Source organism: Pteronotus mesoamericanus, unplaced genomic scaffold (genome assembly GCF_021234165.1).
Source record: "Pteronotus mesoamericanus isolate MK-2021 breed Mesoamerican mustached bat unplaced genomic scaffold, CSHL_Meso_final contig_182, whole genome shotgun sequence".
Lineage (NCBI taxonomy): Eukaryota > Metazoa > Chordata > Mammalia > Chiroptera > Mormoopidae > Pteronotus > Pteronotus mesoamericanus.
Window position 1 is genome coordinate 16,008,418 of NW_026555078.1, and position 19,519 is coordinate 16,027,936.

The window sequence follows — 19,519 nt, forward strand, 5'->3', positions numbered from 1 at the left end:
ACACTTATGAGTCGCTTCTTTTGCACTTCATCATAATCTCTGGATGTCAAGTGGACAACCAAGTATTACTCTCTTCCTCTCATGATAAAGGAAACCGAGGTAGCAGGATGAAGTCCGCTGCCTGCGCTCTGTCTCCCCAGCCATTCTGGTTGCCCTGTTACCCAGACTGACTGCTTCTCCTCTCTCCTCTCCCTGCTGGTGTGGATGAAGGGCAACAACCAGAAGGCTAGGACCAGAGAAAAGTCCTCACTAAGTGCCGCCGCATCTACATAGGCTATGACTGCCTTAGAAATAGTTAAATCAACCTAAGAGGCTCCTTATAAGACACACAGAAATATCCTTCCCGGTTGTGGGGAGAGAAATCAGGAAGGAAATAAAAGCTAAATGACATACCCTCCAAAACATAAAACCAGTTACACCCTTCATCTCAGATGAGAGGAAAGAGCTGTTTGCAGATGACTGCCTAGGAAAGGCCATTATTTCATTTAACCCCAAGTTATTCTCCTTTGGGGCTAATAACTCTTTGCTTGAGAATAGTCTTTTATAGGGGAATTACCGAATCCGTGCCAGCTGCAACCAGGTGATCATAAGAAAGGCAAAACCAATGCGGACTGGCAAAATGGTTCTTCCAGAGTCACCCGTAATAAGATAAAAACCCGATAGAGTACTGTAACATACCCATCTTAACAAAGCACTAGGAACCTACTTTGTAGTTAAAAAAATTTTTTAATATATTAATCTTACAGCTCACCTGTAACAGCTAGAGCTTACCAATGGTTACAGCTGAAAACTGTAGAGAACCAGTTCCAATTCTTTACTATACAGCTGAGAGGAGCGACACCTGGAGAGGGTCAGCAACTTACACAAAGTCATCTAGTTAATGAGTAATAGACGTGGCAGGTGCGCGCAGGTCTTTAGACCCCAGCACACCAGGCTATGATCGCAGCGATGCCATAAAAAATGTGGCTTATACAGACATGTCCACAAACAGGCCTCCTAGGTAAATGTTATCTTCACGTCCAGAAGTCACCCTGAGGGGCCAGGGGCCACACACTCAGTAACCGTGCTCGCCTCGGTCTCGCAGCGTCCACTTCATGCGCTCTCGCTTGTCCGGGCTGCAAAAGTGACTTAGCAAATGGCGTAGGGGAGAAATAATGCTGTAAGAATTAGACTCCGGCAACCCTGCAGGCCCTTAAGTGAAGATAAGCTTTGTATTTCTCCAAGGCCTTAAAAAATCCCAGGAGGGGCTGGCAGGGCGGGACAGGGTGGACACCACCCATCTCCCTGCTGAGACTTTGCAGGGGAACCCTGAGGAGGGGAAAAGCATCAGGAATCAACTCCGAGAAGTGTGGAGGAAGGCTGGGAGGGGCCCTTGCTGGGGACCCCTCTGTTGCAGAAAGAACTTCACTCAACATGGCTTTAGTTTACCCCAGTAGACAACTGTAGTAGTTCTGTCATTTAAACATTCTGTTTGTGAAAGTGTCAGATCAGATGGAAGAAATCATTGGGCTGTATTCGTCTCCTCCCAACCTACCCTATATAAACCTCCAAGAGTCTAGGGAACACTCTGTTGCTCATTTGTCTTAAGATTGCTGGCATTTCCTTTAACTTCACACTGGTTAAAGTCTGAAGGATGGATTTCTACAAGTTCAGTATCTAATCCCAACATGCTCCGAGATGACATGAGTACATATGTTTGAAAATTCAATCAATTCAAATATTTACTCTGGGTCTTACCTAGTATTTTAAGCAGTTACAAAGCAAAAAGCCAAATAGTTTTCAAGTAAGTCACTTTTATTTTTGTCTGACAATTCACAGTCAATTTCTACAAAACTTCATACTTCCTCAAAAGAATTCACATTTGGTAAATAAACCTCTACCCTAAAGAATTCATAGCTGGAAAAACACTTCAGTATATGCACAAGAGTTACTTTTCCGCTGAAGGAATCAGAGTAAAGTCAGACAATACTATGATCAATAAACAGCAATGAGAGTGTAATAAATTACAACGTCATTAAACTCCATTCCCATAACAAATTCAATCAGCAGCTTTTTCTAGATGTGTTTCAATATTGCCAACAAAATCTGCCAAAAGTTCTCTTAAGGACTGGTTTGAGCTAAGAAAGTCTTCTGTCAGCAAACAGTGGCTCTGCCACAGGACGTCATACCAGATCAAACCAGACGCCCCTAAGACCATTACTACTTACAGCTTTGTGCAACCAATGGAGGTCTTCCTGGTCAACTCCAAGGTTCCTCCATTTGCAGATCTGGCTCCCCGCCCCAAGTGTCTGCTAGTTTCAATGGGTTCTCCTTCCCAGATCTAGCTTCTCTAATTGGCTTCACTTGCCTTCAGCTCCCCTGGGGAAAGAACACCGATGCTAAGAGCCTAGAGGGATTCCAGCGCTAAGACTGGAGAAGAGCTGGGGGTGAGGCTGCCTCGTCCTGCCACTCCACAGTGAGGATCAACAATGGCTTTCATCATCTTTTTCTGTGACAGGTAGGGAAATGCAAACCTTAGTCTAGGAAGAAGAGTACCAGAGGCTTGTAGCTCCACAGAGGGTTTTTCCGATGGAATACATTTGGTTCTCAGCAACTATGCTCAGATTTTTGACACTAAGACTCACGACTCGTGCCTAGGCTGTTCTGAATGCACCTGTCTCTATCGTTTCGCTGCCAAACACATGCTACCAAAAAGGACGCCTCCTGCCATGGTGGGCAGAGCAGGGCTGCTGCAGTACCAGGGATGCCGGGGAGGCAAAAGGGGGCAGGTCAGGACAAAATTATTTGAAGGAGCTGGGTCTGCTTAAAGACACAGTTGCTCTGACTTTTTGAAACGCTTTCAGAAAGCAAATGGCAGGTAATAATTCTGCATTGATCAGGAGAGTATAGATTTTATCAAGTTGTTTACTTGTAAATCGGTCTTGTTTTATCTAACTCATGCATGTTTGAGAACAAAGTGTAGACAATGCAAAACCTAGTAACTTTTCAACTACGTTAGAGTCACCAATACCTAGCAAATATGAGCTTTAGCTTCTTTCTGGCCTTGGTAAAACTTCAAGAACATTTTCCTCGCAGAAAAGCTGGTCATCCAGAAGTTGTTACTTAGATTTTCAAGAAGATGAAATTTTTAAATGAGAAAAACTTTGAAACTTTGCTATTAGAAATCTAGTTTACCTTACCAATGAAGCTAAAAGAATGGGCATCACCTGTAAATTCTCATCACGCCCTCCATTCCCAGATGAACTTCATGTAAGTAACACTACACCTTTTGGTTTGCTGCCAACATCCAATGCGTGGAAGCACAGCAGACGCGACTCCCCAGCCAAGCCAGGTCACTGTGCGACACATGGGACACATGAAGACTTTGGAGGCAAAAAGAAGACTGATAAGGATGTTTCCCAATTTTGTGGGTGTAGAGCTCATAATCTCAGGATGATTTTAATCCTAAGTCTATCAAACTTAATAATCACTTGTTTCCTCTTTTAGAAAAACAAAAGAAAAAAGAAGTGGCAGCAGAGGGTTAACTTACACTAACTTACTCTCAGGAACCATGAAGCTATCCTTAAGATGTTCACACATAAGCCCTGGCCAGGTAGCTCAGCTGGTTAGAGCATCATCCCAACATACCAAGCTTGTGCGTTCAATCCCCAGTCAGGGCATATTCAAGAATCAACCAATGAAGGCATAAATAAGTGCAACAACAAACAGATGATTCTCTTAAATTAAAATTTTTTCACACATAAAGCCTGTTGCATTGTTTCAAAAGGAGAAAGAAAAAAGGCACAAATTACCAGAATCCTCTAGCTCCTGACCAGAGATACTGACGACGTCTTTCTCCAGGCTCTAAGTCTGAAAAGCAATTCATCCACTGTGATTCCAGGTGGTGCTGAATCCTTTCCATACTCTAAAAATCTGAAGTTATTTTGCCTACCAGTTTAAATGAAGGGAGACCAGGTTTGTGATGAAAGTGGAAGGGTGAAATGCAACTACGCTTTCCTCTTGACTTTCAGGTTTAAGAAAACAAAGCTTTAAGTGATTAAGTGCCTGCACCCGAGGCCCGACCTGTGCCCAAAGCATTTCAGGTTTCGTCCAAATGTCATGATGCCTTAGGAATGCAAACACGCCTCCTCTCACTTTTCTCTGACTTTTCTCTAAGACATTCAAGGGAAGATATGTGAAGGGATCCTTATGTCACCCACTCCTGGCTGGACAGGCACCACTCTGTACACTCATCCATGTCCCTGCACCTCTGATCACGGTTTGCGAGGGGGGTGGTGGGAGGTGACAGTCAGAAGAACCTCACACAGTCATCTCTCCTGCTTTGCCCCATGATCCACCCAAGTGCCTGCAGCCTAAGGAAAAGGGACTCAAGGACACCCCGAATCTGAGGCCCCCAGTGGAAGAGAGACATATGTAAACTGTGCACAGACCACAGGTTAAGACAGCAGCCAGGTCTTGGCAGGTGGCTTCATAAGTGAACCGCTGAACGATTTAGGTGTAGAAGGAAAAGCTCTTACATAAGCCTTGGGAAACAGGAGTAAGGTAACAGCAAAAGAGTTAAAAAGAGCCACTCAAGTAACAGGAAAATATGCCTTCTGTGCTACATGTCTGGGTGATCAGAGAATGCTTCTAGGTCACTGCCAGTATGACTAGACCCGGATGTTAAGGACGCCTGCAGCTTGGCCCAAGCCTGAGGAGCCCTGCTCTTGATGGCCTCTAGCAACAGCTGCGTCTGCTCCTTTAGTTGGTCTAGCTCCACCTGAGTTGCCTGGTTCTGACGAATCAACTCCTTGGTTTTCAAAGTGATCTCCAGCAAGCCGGACTTGTGCAGGACTACTAGGGTGTTCTGAAAGCGCCTGTGTTTGCTCTGTCGCTGCTCTGAGAAGATTTCTGGGCTGCGGCAGAGGTGCTCTGCGGCCCACAAAGGTGAGCTATAATTGGCTGACAGCGGTGAAAGCGGGGAGTTGCTCTCTAGCCCATGTGGAGTACTGTCTGATGCACAGACAGGACTGGCGGGGGAAGCAAAGGTCAGACTGGGAGCTTTAGCCACGTGGCTGCTGGACACCGGCTGAAGAGTCTGTGGACTTCCACCTGCCACTACGGAGGGCACACCCTGCAGAGCCGAGTCCTCCGCCAGCTTGGTGCCGGGGGGTGCTGCAGGCGGGGGGCTGGAGGACACGGCGCCAGTCTTGGTGGGCTCGCGGGCAGGCAGGCTCGGCCCCGGTCTCTCGGTACGGATTTTCTTCTGCACTCCACGTTCTCTTTCTTTGGGGCTGAGGGAGAGGCCCCTTTTGCCTGGATGTGGGGCGATTTTGGTGTAAGAATTCAGAATGGGCAAGTAGTTCCTGGAGTCCGACTTTTTCTCGCCAGCGTGACAGGGGCTGACAGGAGACGGTACGGGGGGGTGGAGGAACAAGAGCTGTGGCTGTGCCGAGATGACCTCGAAGGAGGGCTGGACGGTCCACGACTGGAGCTGGGGGGAGCTGCCGCCCTGAAAAGAGAGGAGCGGCACACTGCTCGTTACCTGCTGCAAGGGTGGGTGCTCCGAGCTTCGGTCACGGGGCCGAGCAGGGGGACTCCTAACAATGTCAAGTACAGAACTTCCCTCACATAAAGCGTGGCCCTTTCTCAAGAACATGATTGGAGAAGTGGCTTAAAATTCCATTTGGGCCCAATGTCATAATTTTTTTTTCCTTTTTTCCTTTTCCTAAGGGAAAACTAGAGGAAATACCTATTTTTATTCAAGTGCTATCACTCAAGAAAAGAAATTGTAGGTAGGTGAAGTAATGACATATTTAGGGTCACATCTGAGGAGATAAAAATATAAATAGTACAATTTCTTGGCATGCGTTAAAATGTGCTAATCTCAAGATTGTAAATGTGACTTTACACCAAAGTCTATCTTCATCTAGTTACATCTGAAACCTTTTACCTGAAGGCAACTTTTGATTAAAAAGTTACATATTGTCAGGAGTCCATGGGCCCTCTTTCTAAGGCAGTTACAAGCAACAATCATAAAACCACTCAAGATAGTAACAGTTATCATGTGCTGGTGCTTACTCCAGACTAGCACTGTGTGTAATGTTTTCCATGGGTTGTTTCTGTAACAACCCAATAAGGTAGTTACCATTTCCCTTCACAAATGGGAAACTGAGGTGCAGAAAGTTGAAATAACTTGCTTTAAGTGAACAAGATACTAAATGACAGAGATGGGATTCCATCCTCAGACTGACTTTGAAACCAGTCCTAACCATTCTGATATACTGCCTTTGTTACATTACTCCTTGATTACATATTTTTATTTTAATTAAAGTACTGATTCAGATGGAAATCTACTATAATAAAGAAGGGCATGGCTATCTATTTCCAGTATTTAAAAGCCAGCCCAGTTCCAACCTGGTCCCAAAGATCTGAGCGTCGAGGCCAGGCAGGGAGCTGGCCAGAGGGTCTTATCCTTGTTGGTTGGCCGTTTGATGTGTGACACATGCACACCATTTTGCAGTCATTTCAGCTTCTTTGATGTGTGACTACAAACTTTATGCTCATCTCCTGAGTAAAGGCTGGAGCGCCCTGGCGAGTCTATCCTGGAGCCCTCTTGGTATTCAGATGTGCTCTGGGATGCACACAAGCAAGCAACGCAAGGCCTAGCACCGCACTTCCTGGTCAGAGGAGATCCAAAGTCAGCAGTCTTTCCAAGTAGACATCATAGTCCAGCTCAGTCAGAAGCCAAACATCAGGCTACTCTCCTAGTCACTCATGCCTAAGGGTAGACCTACAAGGCAAATGAATCCAGAAAATGTCTAATTCGTGGCTTTCCTAAATTGATTTCACTGGGTTCTTCCTGATGTTGCTGTTATGCCCACTGCCGTGATACTTAGCTTACTTATTCTAATTAGTAGATTTTACAATGTATTACCTTTTTTTTTTTTTTTTAAGATTCCGTTTACTTATTCTTAGAGAGAGGGGAAAAGAGGGAGAATGGGAGGAGCGAAATATCCATGTGTGAGGGAAATATCGATTGGTTGCCTCTCGCGCGCCCCTAATCGTGGACCTGGCCTGCACCCCAGGCATGTGCCCTGACTGGGCATCATCCAGCAACCTTTCACTTTGCCAGACGATGCCCAACCTGCTGAGCCACATCAGCTAGGGCTACAGTGTGTTATTCATGCTGAAATCATCTGAGGGAATACAGGACAAGATTTTAGACGTGGCTACCATCTCAGAATCATTTCACATAAAGCCTTCATGTCTAAGATGAGGAAATTGAAGACCAGGGTGGTTAAGTCATTGTGTGCAAGATCACACAGTCAACTGGCAGAACTGGAATCAGACCCTCAAAAGAGGAATGTCTAAAACCAAGACATTACACGATAAACACAGATTTTTAAACGTATATCACTATTTCAATCTTGGAATGTGCTGGATTCTAGGATGTGTGGAAAAGAACAAGATGAAACTCCTGGATTATGCCATTAGGTCAGCCTGACCCCAAGCCTCCCATCTCCTGACGGGCCCAGCAGCCTTCCCCACAGGCCTTTGTGCTGGAGAATGCAGCTCTGCTGGAATAGCCTACTCACTCCCCAACTGTGGGCTGTTCTCAGCCCGCGGGAGCTGCCAGCCTCGCCTACAACAAAGAGGGCATATAAACACAGACACACAAGAAAGGCAACAAGGGAGCCAGAGAGGAAGAGCCAGGAGAAAGGAAGCCCTGAACGGCACCACAGAGCTGGTGGGGTGGACTAGCGAGGCTCATTTGGGCTCCATTATGTGTCTTTATTCTCTTTGTTCAGTAAGCAGAGCTGTTCTTCCCACTGAGATGTGATTTGCCAAGCAAAAAATTTTCAAATTCTTTTTGCCAAACTCACCAGGTTGCCTTGTTGGAAATCAGTTTGTGTTCCTCAGAAATAGCTGGGGAATAGTTAAGGCATTAAGGTGCCGTGTCAGGCTACAGGCATTATGTTCTTCTACCTAAGGCAGGAAGGTCAACAGTATAGAGCCGATTTCAAATGTCACTAGCTTCAGGCAGCCTCATCAATGAACCCATGTATCCAAGTGAGAACTGATATAATTTAGAGCAAAGGAGGTTAAGGTTAAATGTTCTTTAACCCAGTTCACATGATTAAGTTCTGTTTCAAATATGGGGGCTTAGATTTTCACCTAAACCTCCTATTCTTGCCTATCTGGATAATTATCATGTATTATGCATAGTTACGTAACAAAAGCCCAAAATGGTATTTTAAAGCTCCACAGCAATGCTACGTACGTAGATGCTGCTGGGATAGCCATACCTAAACCAAAGAGCTGCTTTTTCATGAATGACATGTCTTTGGCTGATTGCTAAGAAAATGCTTAGAATGTGACATGAGAGATACGGAAATTGCCTCTACTTCTCAAACAAATAAATATGTCCTACATTTCTAAATTCTCAGGGTGTTTCAAATTAAGAAGAGGTTCATTTGGTTTATACCCTTAATTCTGTCATTTATTAGACTGCACTATAAAAGTTACAACATTTCTGCTTGGTTCCTCTATACAAGACTAAAGAGTTCTGGTATTGCCCTGGCTGGTGCAGCTCAGTGGGTTGGAGTGTCATCTTCTAAACTGAAAGGTCACAGGTTTGATTCCTGGTCAGAGCACATGCCTAGGTTGCTGGTTCAGTCCCCAGATGGGGCACATATGGGAGGCAACTAATGGATATTTCTCTCACATCAATGTTTCTCTGTCTCTCTCTCTCTGTCTCTCTCTCTCTCATCAATGGCTATATCCTCGGGTGAGATTTATTAAAAAAAAACAAACAAACTTAATTCCAGTGTTCCTTTGAGTGAACTAGGGATACAAAAATAAAATAACCTTGCTGTCTGGAAAATGAGAACACATGTCATGATTCTTGCAGTCCTTTTTACAACACTGCCAGTGGTTGAAAGAAAATATCCTCTCCCCAGGACAGAGTGCGCCTCATTGTGGCTCTGATGGTCTGCTTCTAAAACCTCTGCACAGAGGAAGCTCGGGAACTTTAATCTGCAAAGCTGTCAGGAGATGCCATTCCCCCTCACCTGTTTCACCAGCACGTTCTTCATGACGACCATGGGGGACAGTGTAGGGAAGGCACTGCTTGCAGCCTTGGAGCTCTGCCTCGGCCGGCCTTGCCGGCTCCAGCCCAGGGCGCCCAGCATGTCCTCGGACTCCACCTGCTCGGCCGAGCTCAGACATTCCGAACTCCCATCTGGTGGGCAGAAAAATGGTCAGTTCACTCAGGCTCGGGACTCTTGGGCAGGCCTCCTGGGGAGTGGTGGGCGGCACCCCTTGAAACTGAAGGGAACATTTGTGAGATGGGTTTTTGTGAATTTTTCTGATGAGAGGGTCTTTAAGCTTTCATTGGATTCTCAGTGGGACCCATGATTATCACTTCCACCCCAAAACACTGACGGCCCTACGACTCCTTTCTAACTCTGTTACAGACACATGCCTGCATCCATTGGGCTCCTTTGAAAGTAATCACCACCAGTCTACAGAAGAAGTGGGAGAAAGCCTTCAAATTTAGTTCATTACTTTCAAAGAATGTGCTGCTAGAGGGGAGAGGAGTGTGTACATGACCTGGGGCAAGATTCAGGCCTTTAAGAGGCTCTGGACATCATAAGGTGTAACTATAATAATAAAAACAAAACCAATCTGTAAACCTCAAAACGTACATCCATGCTGAAATTAAAATAGCTTCTTTCTAAGTTTTCTAATCATAAATTCTGGATAAGTTCATCAAAGCCTTTGTTGTTCCCTCTACCCAGTTAGGCACCTCCTTTGCTGGTGCCTTAAATACCTGAGTGTGCTTCCTGGGGATCCTGCACTTTGGGTGACAGATACTCTCCAAGGCAAAGAAAATAAGATTGCCCTCCGTGTAATCCATCACAAACGACTTAGCTGTCTGCTGGAGCAAACCCAGAGACGGCAGTAGCCCTGCTCTGAGGCATCTGGGGAGACCCTAAATGCTCATCAAGACTCTCAGAATAATCGGGATGAGGCAGGACCCGAATGTGACTTCAATTTACATGAATACAACTGTCAACACTTGCATTTAAATCAGAATCTCCAATGACACTTTTTAGAAGTTACAGATTTTGGGGCTCTCCCCTCAATCTACTGAACTACCGAACTGGCTCATCTGGTACCCAGGCAGGTAGAGTTTCACAACTGGGCACCTCTAATTAAGAACCATTAGGCCAGAAACAAAGACCTCAGGAGCAGAGTGCATACCTGGTGCCTGGATCTTGGTTTCTAAATGCCATCCTGCATGAAAAAGAAACCAAGGCTCCTTGGATTCCAAGTCTTTGGCAGGGGAGGTACAAAGTGAGCCTGGACATCTTATTGCTCCAGAAAGCAAAACAAGTACTCAAACACAAATGGAGGCATGTCGAAAAGACACAGGAGCGAACTAGTAGGGACTCCCCCTGGCCAAATCGGGGACAGTTTGAGTACAAGAAAGAGCAACAATAATGAACAGACAAACTGAATTACAGGAGAATTCCATAAGCCACAGTGATATTCAAAAATGGGGTGCGGGAGGAGAAGCGCTTCTTTACAAAGGGTGTCAGCTCATAAAATGCACAAGGACTAACAGAATCAGATCGCCATTTTTAAACCACAAATGCAATGATTGATTTGGGTGAAGATCATCAATGGTCAAGAGTTTGTTGGGAAACAAGACAGTCACATGATCTCAAAATATCTCATAAATTGCTTATAATTACAAAGAGAAAAGGGTACTTTTACAACAAGAAATCTGGTATATGTTACCTTAACCAAGTGTAAACACTACCTTAACCAAGTGATCAACCAGAGCATCACCAAGAATAGGACACATTTAAGAGTTTCCTCGTGTGTGTAATGAGAAGGATATTAACAGAAAAAAATGTAGTCTGGTAAAAAAAAAAAAAAAAAAAAAAAAAAAGTCCTGTTTCTAGTAATGGGGAAGGTACCAGAAAAATCCAGAGTGTGAGACATTCTACAAAACAGGTGTAACTCATTCAAAGGTGTAAATGTCATAAAAAAGAAAAAAAAAAGGACAGAAAAAGAAAGACCAGAGAGCTGTTCTAAACTAAGTTAGACTAAAAAGACAGGACAACTAGATGAAATGTACAGTCTTCAATGGACTCTGGATAAACAACAGACAGACAAAATGACTTACAGCTATAAAGGACACTATTAGGACAATGGGAAAACTCTGAATGTGGACAGCAGCTAATCAATAATTGCAGATTACATCATACTCTCAGGTAACTGAACTAATACCTCAGGCGGTGAGGAAATCCCTGGCACCTGGCCCAGATGTGGCTGGAGGCATTTACCGAGGTTACTTTTTGGAGCCTAGCTAGTTTGATTAGTTTTAATAGTGCCTGTGTCTGAACAGCACAATACTCCTTAAAGCAATTCTACATGGAAAATAAGAAAGCTATCAGAAACACCATCTAGACTGTGGGACACACTATAAAACAACTGGCCTGAAACTGATGGAAAGATGAAAAATATCAATAGTACTGAGAAAAACAGGTGGTGGGATGATGAATAATGTTTATATTCTTCTTTGCATGTCTTTACATTTCTAAGCTTCTACAATTAGCATGTATTACCTTCATGATATGAAAAAACAGATGAAAACAAACATGACATTAGAAGAAAAAACAGAGGCACTAAGCCTGCAATGTTTCCCAAACCTATCTGATTACATGAATCGCCACTTACAAAAAATAAAACCCACCTCCTGGGCCCTCCCTGCAAGACCCTCAATATCACAATGTCCAGGAGAGGGGTCTGGTGAAAAGTATTTTTAACCAATGCCTCCAATGAGCCTTATGAGGAGGCAAGTTCGGGAAAGGGTGCAAAGCGACAGAGAAGAGAAACCCAAAGGGCTCCACACTGGCCCTCCCTTTTCAGGGCTGTTCCTATTTTAATCCCTTGGTGAGCTGGTGCTCTGTTCCCCTCTGTCTATTCGTCTATTTGCAATTGTCTGCCCACTGGGATAAAATATAATACACCAATCTAAGGATGAGGCAGACCCAGTATTCCTAACAGCTGTATTTCTCACCACAAGTTAAGGAATCAACAGGATAGACTGACTAGCTTCTGTGAGGCTGGAGGACACAAAGCTTCCTCTCGGAGAGGGCCCCTCTCAGGGTGGTAACCAGCCAAGGCCCCAACCTTTCTGCATCCCCTGGGCCAAAATGTTGACACTAGAGCCACAGTCTAGTGTCAAGCCACTACCCTCAGCCCTGGAAATTAAGAAGAGCCTCAGCACAGAATTAGACGATTCCCTGGGTGTGCAGCTAGCCCTTTCAGGTAAGATTTAAGCCTGGCTAGTAAGGAAAATTATTCTACTTTCTGGTCTCTAAGGATGCTCAAGTTTGGAATTGGGCCAGGAGGCTCACTGTCCAAATACAAAACACATGGCTACTGGGAGGGTAGGTTGTAGAGGGGAAGGGCTTTTAAGCACAGCAAAATTACTTAACAAAATAGTTATCTTAACAAATTATATCACTTTTGTTTAATTTGTTACATGGTAACAACATACAGTATTTTTTCCTGCAATGTAACTATTCCTATGAAAAGGGAGCTAAGACAGCAGCATTATGAGTACTAAATATTTTTTTTTCTAGTAACCATTTGCAACACTTAGAAATGTAAGATTTAAAACTGAAAGCCTGAGTTGAAAAAAAAGACATCAAATCATTCCTTCAGAACTAACCCCACGGGGACTCTGATTGGATACCCTCCCACATGGCACCAGAATTACTGTTTTAAGAGATCAGATATTTACTTATTCTATATGTGAAAACGTGCCATCCTTATCGCACAAATGAGTTAGAGGGAGGACCTTTTTCAGGCAAATCACTCATTACAATGTAGAAGGAAGAAGGTATTTTTAACCTGAGAATCCGGAGTCCTTGTCTGACTCGGCAGATGCCATGCCGAGCTGCCGAGCCACCTTCTTCATCTCTGCGCCTTTGCCTAGTTTGGCCGAGAGTCTTCTGGGGCTCTCTCTGGGTGGGTTTCTCCTCTCCATGACCTACTGGGCAGGAAGCAAACGCATCTGGATTGCCCTGTGGAAACCACAATTGCATAAGCGGTCATCCCTAGAGAGCCCAAACAGGTGATCAAAATGCTGAGTAGTTAGTTGCGAAGAATGCTGGCCTCACCCACTTCCTCTGTATTTTCTCAGGGGTCTCAACTGAAGAGGCTTCAAGTTTACTACACAGTAGAAGGGTTTCCACCCAAAAGGAGGTTCATTGTCCTCTCTCCCTGCCCTCAAATTCCATTACAAATTCAAGGCACACAAACCACGTTCAGTGGAGGCTTTGTAAACAGCTAACAAAGGCCCATTTGATTGGGCTTCTGGGCCAGTAACTCGCCCTGCTCCCTGAGGGAGGAGGGCAGAGGGAATGCCCGCCTGGGCTGAGGCCTGCTTTCCCAGGGTATGGGGGCCACCTCCCACGGTGTGGTTTCTCAAATTAACCTTTCATTTCTTTCGATGTTTCACTGAACAGAGTAAAACAGCTCCTTATACATGCATGCTGCCTTTTGGCTTAAAGAGCACTTTTATGCACAGATAAGGCCATATAGAATACTGCTTTGCTTCTATAAAAGCCTATAACCTTATGACTGTTAATGTTATTTGAAGCCCATGACATTATTGCTGTCAACGTTAGCTCACTGGAGCCTCGCTCCCTCCTCTGTTGCTACAGAGGAGGCTGAGGTTCAGAGGAGTTACATTCAGTCATTTAAAAATGTTTAAATGTACCAAGCGCCCACTATCAACCAGGCCTTGTGCTAGGACTAGGGATACAGGGTGAATTGAACAGACATGGTCTACCTTCCTGGAGCTTACACTCTTAGAGAGAGACAGACATTAATCAGGTAATCACAAAATTAATTACTATTTTGATAACAGCTATGAAGGGGAGAGGCTCATGGTGGGGAGCCGGGGACAGAGAAGTGATGAGTAGCTGGGATCAGGGGGATGAGGCAGTTACTGGGAGTTAGCAGAAGTTCAAAAGTCAGAGGAGGGGAGGGGCCTGGGTGGGGTGCGGAAGTGTGAAGGCCCTGAGGGAGAAAGAAGCCTGACATATTCAAAGAGCTGAAAAGCCAGGGAGGCCAGAGCCCAGGGCAGGGGTGGACGGCCCTGCACTCACACTAGAAGGGTTGGCGGGGCCTGACAGGCAGTGCCCTGTAACCTGTGCTGTGAAGACTTTGACTATGAACTTAAGAGCAATGGGAAGTCACAGAAGGATTTTAACCAGAAGAGTGAGACCGGGTCTGCATTTTTAAAGCATTTGGACGCTGGACTGAGACTAAAGCAGGGAGAGGCCAGGGTGGCAGCGAGATCACCTAGACACTGCCATGCTACTGCACAGCCCAGGTGACGTATGGTGGTGGCAGTGGACATGGAGAAAAGTGGGCAGACTGGAGACATTTAGGAAGCTGACTTGCTGGGGCGCAGTGACTGCATGTTGGGGGGTAGAGGGTAGTGCCAAGAAGAGCACAGAAGACGCACGGTGGGGTGGCCGCGCTAATTCAGCTCATGCCATGCAGAGAGAAGTGACTGTGGGTCATCCAAGTAGAGATACTCGGTAGGCTGTCACATGCGCCTGCTGGGAGCCTAGGAAGAAGCCTGCATTTGCCCCAGTGACACAGGGCTAGTCCCTAGCAGACCCAAAGCTCAGTGCAGAGACTTAGACAAATGGGCCCTTCAAAGGGCTGGCGGAGGCTGAAAATATTCCAGATATTTTAACAAAGCCATTTGAGGCCCTGAGAAAGGGCAACAAGATAAGAACACAAACAATACAACAGGGCTAAAGATAACAGGAGGCTGACAAGGAGAAAGACAATAATAATAAAACTGGGTAAGTGCTGGTCTGAATGTTTGTGTACCCCTCAAACCCCTATGTTGAAATCCTAAGCCCCAGTAGTAGGAGGTGGTGCCTTTGGGAGGTGCTTAAATCATGAGGGTGGAGCCCTCATTGGTAGGATTAGTGCCTTATAAAAGAGGCTCCAGAGAGGTCCCCAGCCCCTTCTGCCACGTGAGGATACAATGAGAAGTCCATGGCCCAGAAGAGGGCCCTCACTGTCCATGCGGGCCCTCTGATCTCAGACTTCCAGCCTCTAGAACCACTAGAAATAAATTCCTGTTGTTTATAAGCCACCCAGTCTGTGATATTTTGTTGTAGCAGCCCAAGTGGACTAAGGTGTAAGCAAAGCCTGGTGACATCTTAATTCATAATCCACTTGTAGCTCCATCCATTTGTCCCAAATGCAGAGAAACACGAGCCCCCTGCCAAACAGCATTCTGTCTGGAACATCCTGAAATGCCAAGTCTGAACATCTCTGCTAATACGGGATCTCATGAAGAACATCAACTACTCCAGAAGCGGAGGAGGGATTCAAAATAAAATAGAAGACAAGAATGCCTACGAGCGTCCCTGAGCAACCCTCTTGCTCATACTTCTGCATACTGTGTAAGTGGATTGAAGGGAACACACACTCATCTGAATGAGACTGAATTTTAAACACAATTCCAAGTAAAAATTATTTTATATCATATTGAACTCATTTAAGGGAACTGGTTTCCCATGTCAAACTAAGTATTCCTTGACATGTCAAAGGATTAGTCCTGTGTGCACAGAAGATAAACGACGGCACTGTCATGTCTTGTATAGCACTACACAAAAGCAACATCTCTCTGTTGGACGGCCAGGAAGTTCAACAGCATGGACAGTACAGCTCAAAAAACAGACTAACGTGTGAAAACGTATCTCTAATTAAGTCAGAATCCTTTTATGTGAAACCCAACAAATGCGCATGGTTTCATTTCCCTGAAATAATACTATTTAAAAATGAATAGGAGGCTTCTTCAAAATAGAAGATGCAGCTTAGGGATGGACAATCAAACTTATTCAGGTCTGACCCTGCTGTTGATTTAGATTAGGAAAGCAGCTCAGGTTAGTTGCCACTATTAAGAACTTGACAGCCCTGACCGGTATGGTGGGTTGGGCATCATACTGTAAACCGAACGGGCACTGGTTCGATTCCTGGTCAGGGCACATGCCTGGGTTGTGGGCCATGTCCCTGGTTGGGGGCATGCGAGAGGCCAATATTTCTCTCACACACTAATGTTGCTCTCCCTCTCCTCCTCCTCTCTCTCCCTTCCTCTCTTCCTAAAAATGAATAAATAAAAGAACTTGACAAAATTTCACATTACCTTACAAAATACAGATTACTTTACAGGTATTTTAGGTAAAGCATCCCAATTTAGTCTTCTACAATCCTTGTGATGACACAAGGTCTTGCTGCTGTTACTCAAGTGTAGTTAGTAAAGCTACAAAAGATATGCAGGAATTTATTCTGGCCCATCAAGAATATGCAGAATGATACTGACTATGGAATCAAAGTACTGAAACACTGACACACTGGTGAAAAGGAAAATAGATGCTAAAATTTTAGATCCTGGGGAATTGGCGGCAGTAAAAACCACACAGTCCACTTTAGAATAGTAAAGGAGCTACTCTGGATGTGAAGGTGACTAAAAATATGAAAGCCTCTGTCCTAAGTTCTCACTATGCAGCAGAACGCCTAATGCCCTGGGGCATCCAAAAAAGATGGAGAATGAAGGGCTAGCCCCCTCCCTGACCTCTCTGCTCTGAGAGGAGAGACACTTCCTTTCCAGAAGTGGCACTGAGGACCCCCGTTAGCCAGCGATCACCGACCCCTCACACACGGCGCCACAGGAGGGTCTCCACAGGACCGAAGCGGAGTAACGGCATCTACGCCTGCTGCTCTCCAACCCAGGGCCGCGCGAGTGGCAAAGTCTGAAAACCTCAGAATGTTTTCTTCCTCCTCAGTATTATTTTATGACAAAGACATATGGCAAAGATGCTCATAAGCTGGCTAGGGATTGAAAATGGGTTACCAAGCTGTGACCCGTGGTGCCATCTCTGCTTCCTGACACCAACTGGAAACCACAAGAACTGCCTTACAAACAGTCCAGACCCTCATGTGCCCAACTCTGCATTAAAAGGACTCCAACTTCAGCTCCCCAAACTGTCAGAATTGACTCTGATTGGGTCTCATAGTAAGTGCATAGGTAACATGGTGTCTGAAAGTTTACAGAGAGAACAGTACATGCTAAAACTTACAATGAAAGTGAATATAAATATAGAGGCTTATATAAACAGGTATGAGAGAAAAGTCTAACAAGCGCTCCACAGCACTTGGCTCCTCTATTTTTGCACTTCTAACACTCGAGTCTAATTATTTGTCTCCTCAACATCAACAGTTTTTTTTTTTTGGTGTGTGTTTGCAACCTCAGCCCCCAACAATATGTACAAGGTACTCAACAGAATAAATAATGAATTCCTACAGATCTCCCGTCCTGCTGAGCCTCGCTGACAGCCCTAGCAGCTCAGCCTCGCTGACAGCCCTAGCAGCTCAGCTGCCAGTGAAATACCTGAACAGCTTGAAGGTCAACATTCTGCATTTCCAAACACCGCCGTCACCTCAAGATCTAGCTCCCAGTTCTGGTCCCCTGTAGGAAGCAGATCTCTCATCTGTCCCTTACTCTCATGTGAAAACTCAGGGATAAATCCATCCACCAAATTAAAGGTTGGTTAATTCCAAAACAATCTCTATGATGATGTAGGCTTATGATAAAAAGGAGACCCAAGGTTTACAAGGAAAGGATCTGAAATGCTGCTCTCCGATCTCTCCTTTTATAGATACTTGGCAACTTTCCTGAGAGCTCAAGTTCCCTTTAAAATGTGTCACATGTATAACACGCGTGCACGGACAGAGTTGTGAGGAGAAGGCCCAAGCAGAGACTTACATACAATAAAACGACAAGGCCATAAAACATTAAGACCTCCCCGCCCAGAAAACCATGAGTAATCCCAGTTAGAATTATAAATACATTACTAGGTTTTCTCTGAAGTCATTTTCTCTTGGTCGGCATATTTGGAGATACCTACCATTCGGGGGAGATGTCTGTGTCTTATAACTGGGGAAACATCTGTGAACTATAACACAGGACACGGCCCATCCCACCCCATCTACCTAAATCTCTAATATTCATCTTCCCCTTCACCTCCACTTTCATTCTTCCACTTGTCTGCCAAAATTCATGTGAACGATCCCAAACCCCGATCCCCTACAATGGCCTGTTGGGCACCTGGTATGGCTCACTCCATTCTCCTCCCCTCAAACCCCGTGCTTCCAGGAGGGTCCACAGGGCCAGTGTGCACCCCGCCCCCTCCCACTGGCGTCAGCTGAGGCTGCATCAGCGCCAGGCACCCTTCAGGCGGGCGGGCCTGCCAGCCCGGCAGGGCAGAACTGGGCAGACCCTAGGACGGCGCTGTGGCTGGCGTGCCACCAGCCTCCCGGGGCGGACGCCCAGGCAGTGCGCACTGCCAGGACTTGGGCAACACGGAGAGCCCGAGTTCGGGCTGCACCCCGGGCCTGGATCCGAGCTTCCCTCAACCCACCCACTAACTCCTTACTTGGTACGTCTTCCCCACCTCCCCAACCCCTGGCAGCATGCCCGGCCGGCTGGCAACCCAGGGGAAGCAAACCAGCCAAGGGAGGGAGTGACAGGAGCTCTCTGGGAAAGACGGCACACCTGTGCCCCAGACCCAGAACGGGGAGCCAGCCCGAAACCCAGCCTGGAGCCCCAGGACCCTTACCGGGTTCCCAGCTCCGCCCCCACTCATCTGCCCACTCCCTGCCCCTCAGTTCACAACTTGGCAGGAGGCCTCCGGGCTCTCCCCCTGCCCGGAAGCCCAGCAGGCTGTTACCCCCAGGGCCAGACCAGGGCCAACCTGCCGTAACGCTCCTACCCCGCTGGCACCTCACACAAGCCCCCTCTCGGGACGCAGCCCCGTCCTCACCCGCGATTCCTTCCCCGACGCAGTCCCACCCCTCGCCGCCAAGCCGACCAACCAAATGGGAGAGGGACGGACAGCATCTGCTCCCACCATTTGGCTTTCTGTCCCCCAAAGGTCCCAGTTCCCCCTGTTGCCTACCTCGCGTCCCTTCCTCTTTCCCCTACTCCCACCTCCTTTCCCCACGCTCCTCGCCCTAGCCCTCTTCTTGTGCGCCCAGTCCTCCCTTCTCACCTAGGGCCGAGGTCGCCGCTCCACGACCAACCTGCACGTCAGGCGGCGCATGCGCCAGTCTAGCCCCGCCGCTCCATGACAACCCAGTAGTCGCCGAGGCTCCAGCAATTCCCCCCGCCTGCCGTCCCTTTCTCCTCCCTCCGCCTCCGCGTCGGCTTCCTCCAGCCACGTGACCCGGCTCGGATGATTCGGCACCAAGGAGATTGCTCGCTGTTCTCCTAGACGGGCCCTGGGAGGCGCACCCTGTTCCCGCCTCCGCCGGAACGCGAGCTCCGCACGCCTCTCAGCGAGCGAGGACGCCCCGAAGAGGCCGGCGCTCTCTCCGCGGAGGGCGGATGTCTCTATGGTTATTTCCCAGGCCCCGTCGCCAT

The 19,519-nt window shown here is 46.6% G+C and overlaps 1 protein-coding gene across 2 annotated transcripts; it reads right to left on the minus strand.

The window, feature by feature from the left end:
- Positions 1–1,776: 1,776 nt before the first annotated feature.
- On the minus strand, positions 1,777–19,245 carry CIPC (CLOCK interacting pacemaker). Of its 2 annotated transcripts, none has more exons than XM_054567227.1 (4): positions 19,149–19,245; positions 12,916–13,088; positions 9,054–9,223; positions 1,777–5,491 (listed from the first exon to the last, which is right to left on the minus strand). In XM_054567227.1, exons 2-4 carry the CDS (start codon positions 13,049–13,051, stop codon positions 4,601–4,603), a joined length of 1,197 nt encoding a protein of 398 aa, XP_054423202.1. In that variant the 5' UTR covers positions 13,052–13,088; positions 19,149–19,245; the 3' UTR covers positions 1,777–4,600. The 2 variants fall into 2 exon arrangements, with proteins under 2 accessions (XP_054423202.1, XP_054423203.1); XM_054567228.1 differs by lacking the exon at positions 19,149–19,245 and adding an exon at positions 13,185–13,210.
- Positions 19,246–19,519: the final 274 nt, after the last annotated feature.

Bases quoted from the DNA above. Each gene is read 5' to 3' on its own strand.
- CIPC (XM_054567227.1), bottom strand. From the start codon at position 13,051: ATGGAGAGGAGAAACCCACCCAGAGAGAGCCCCAGAAGACTCTCGGCC. The intron at 9,224-12,915 runs GTTAAAAATACC...TCTGCCCACCAG, and splicing joins CAAGGACTCCGGATTCTCAG to ATGGGAGTTCGGAATGTCTG. The intron at 5,492-9,053 runs GTGAGGGGGAAT...CTCTCTTTTCAG, and splicing joins AGAACGTGCTGGTGAAACAG to GGCGGCAGCTCCCCCCAGCT.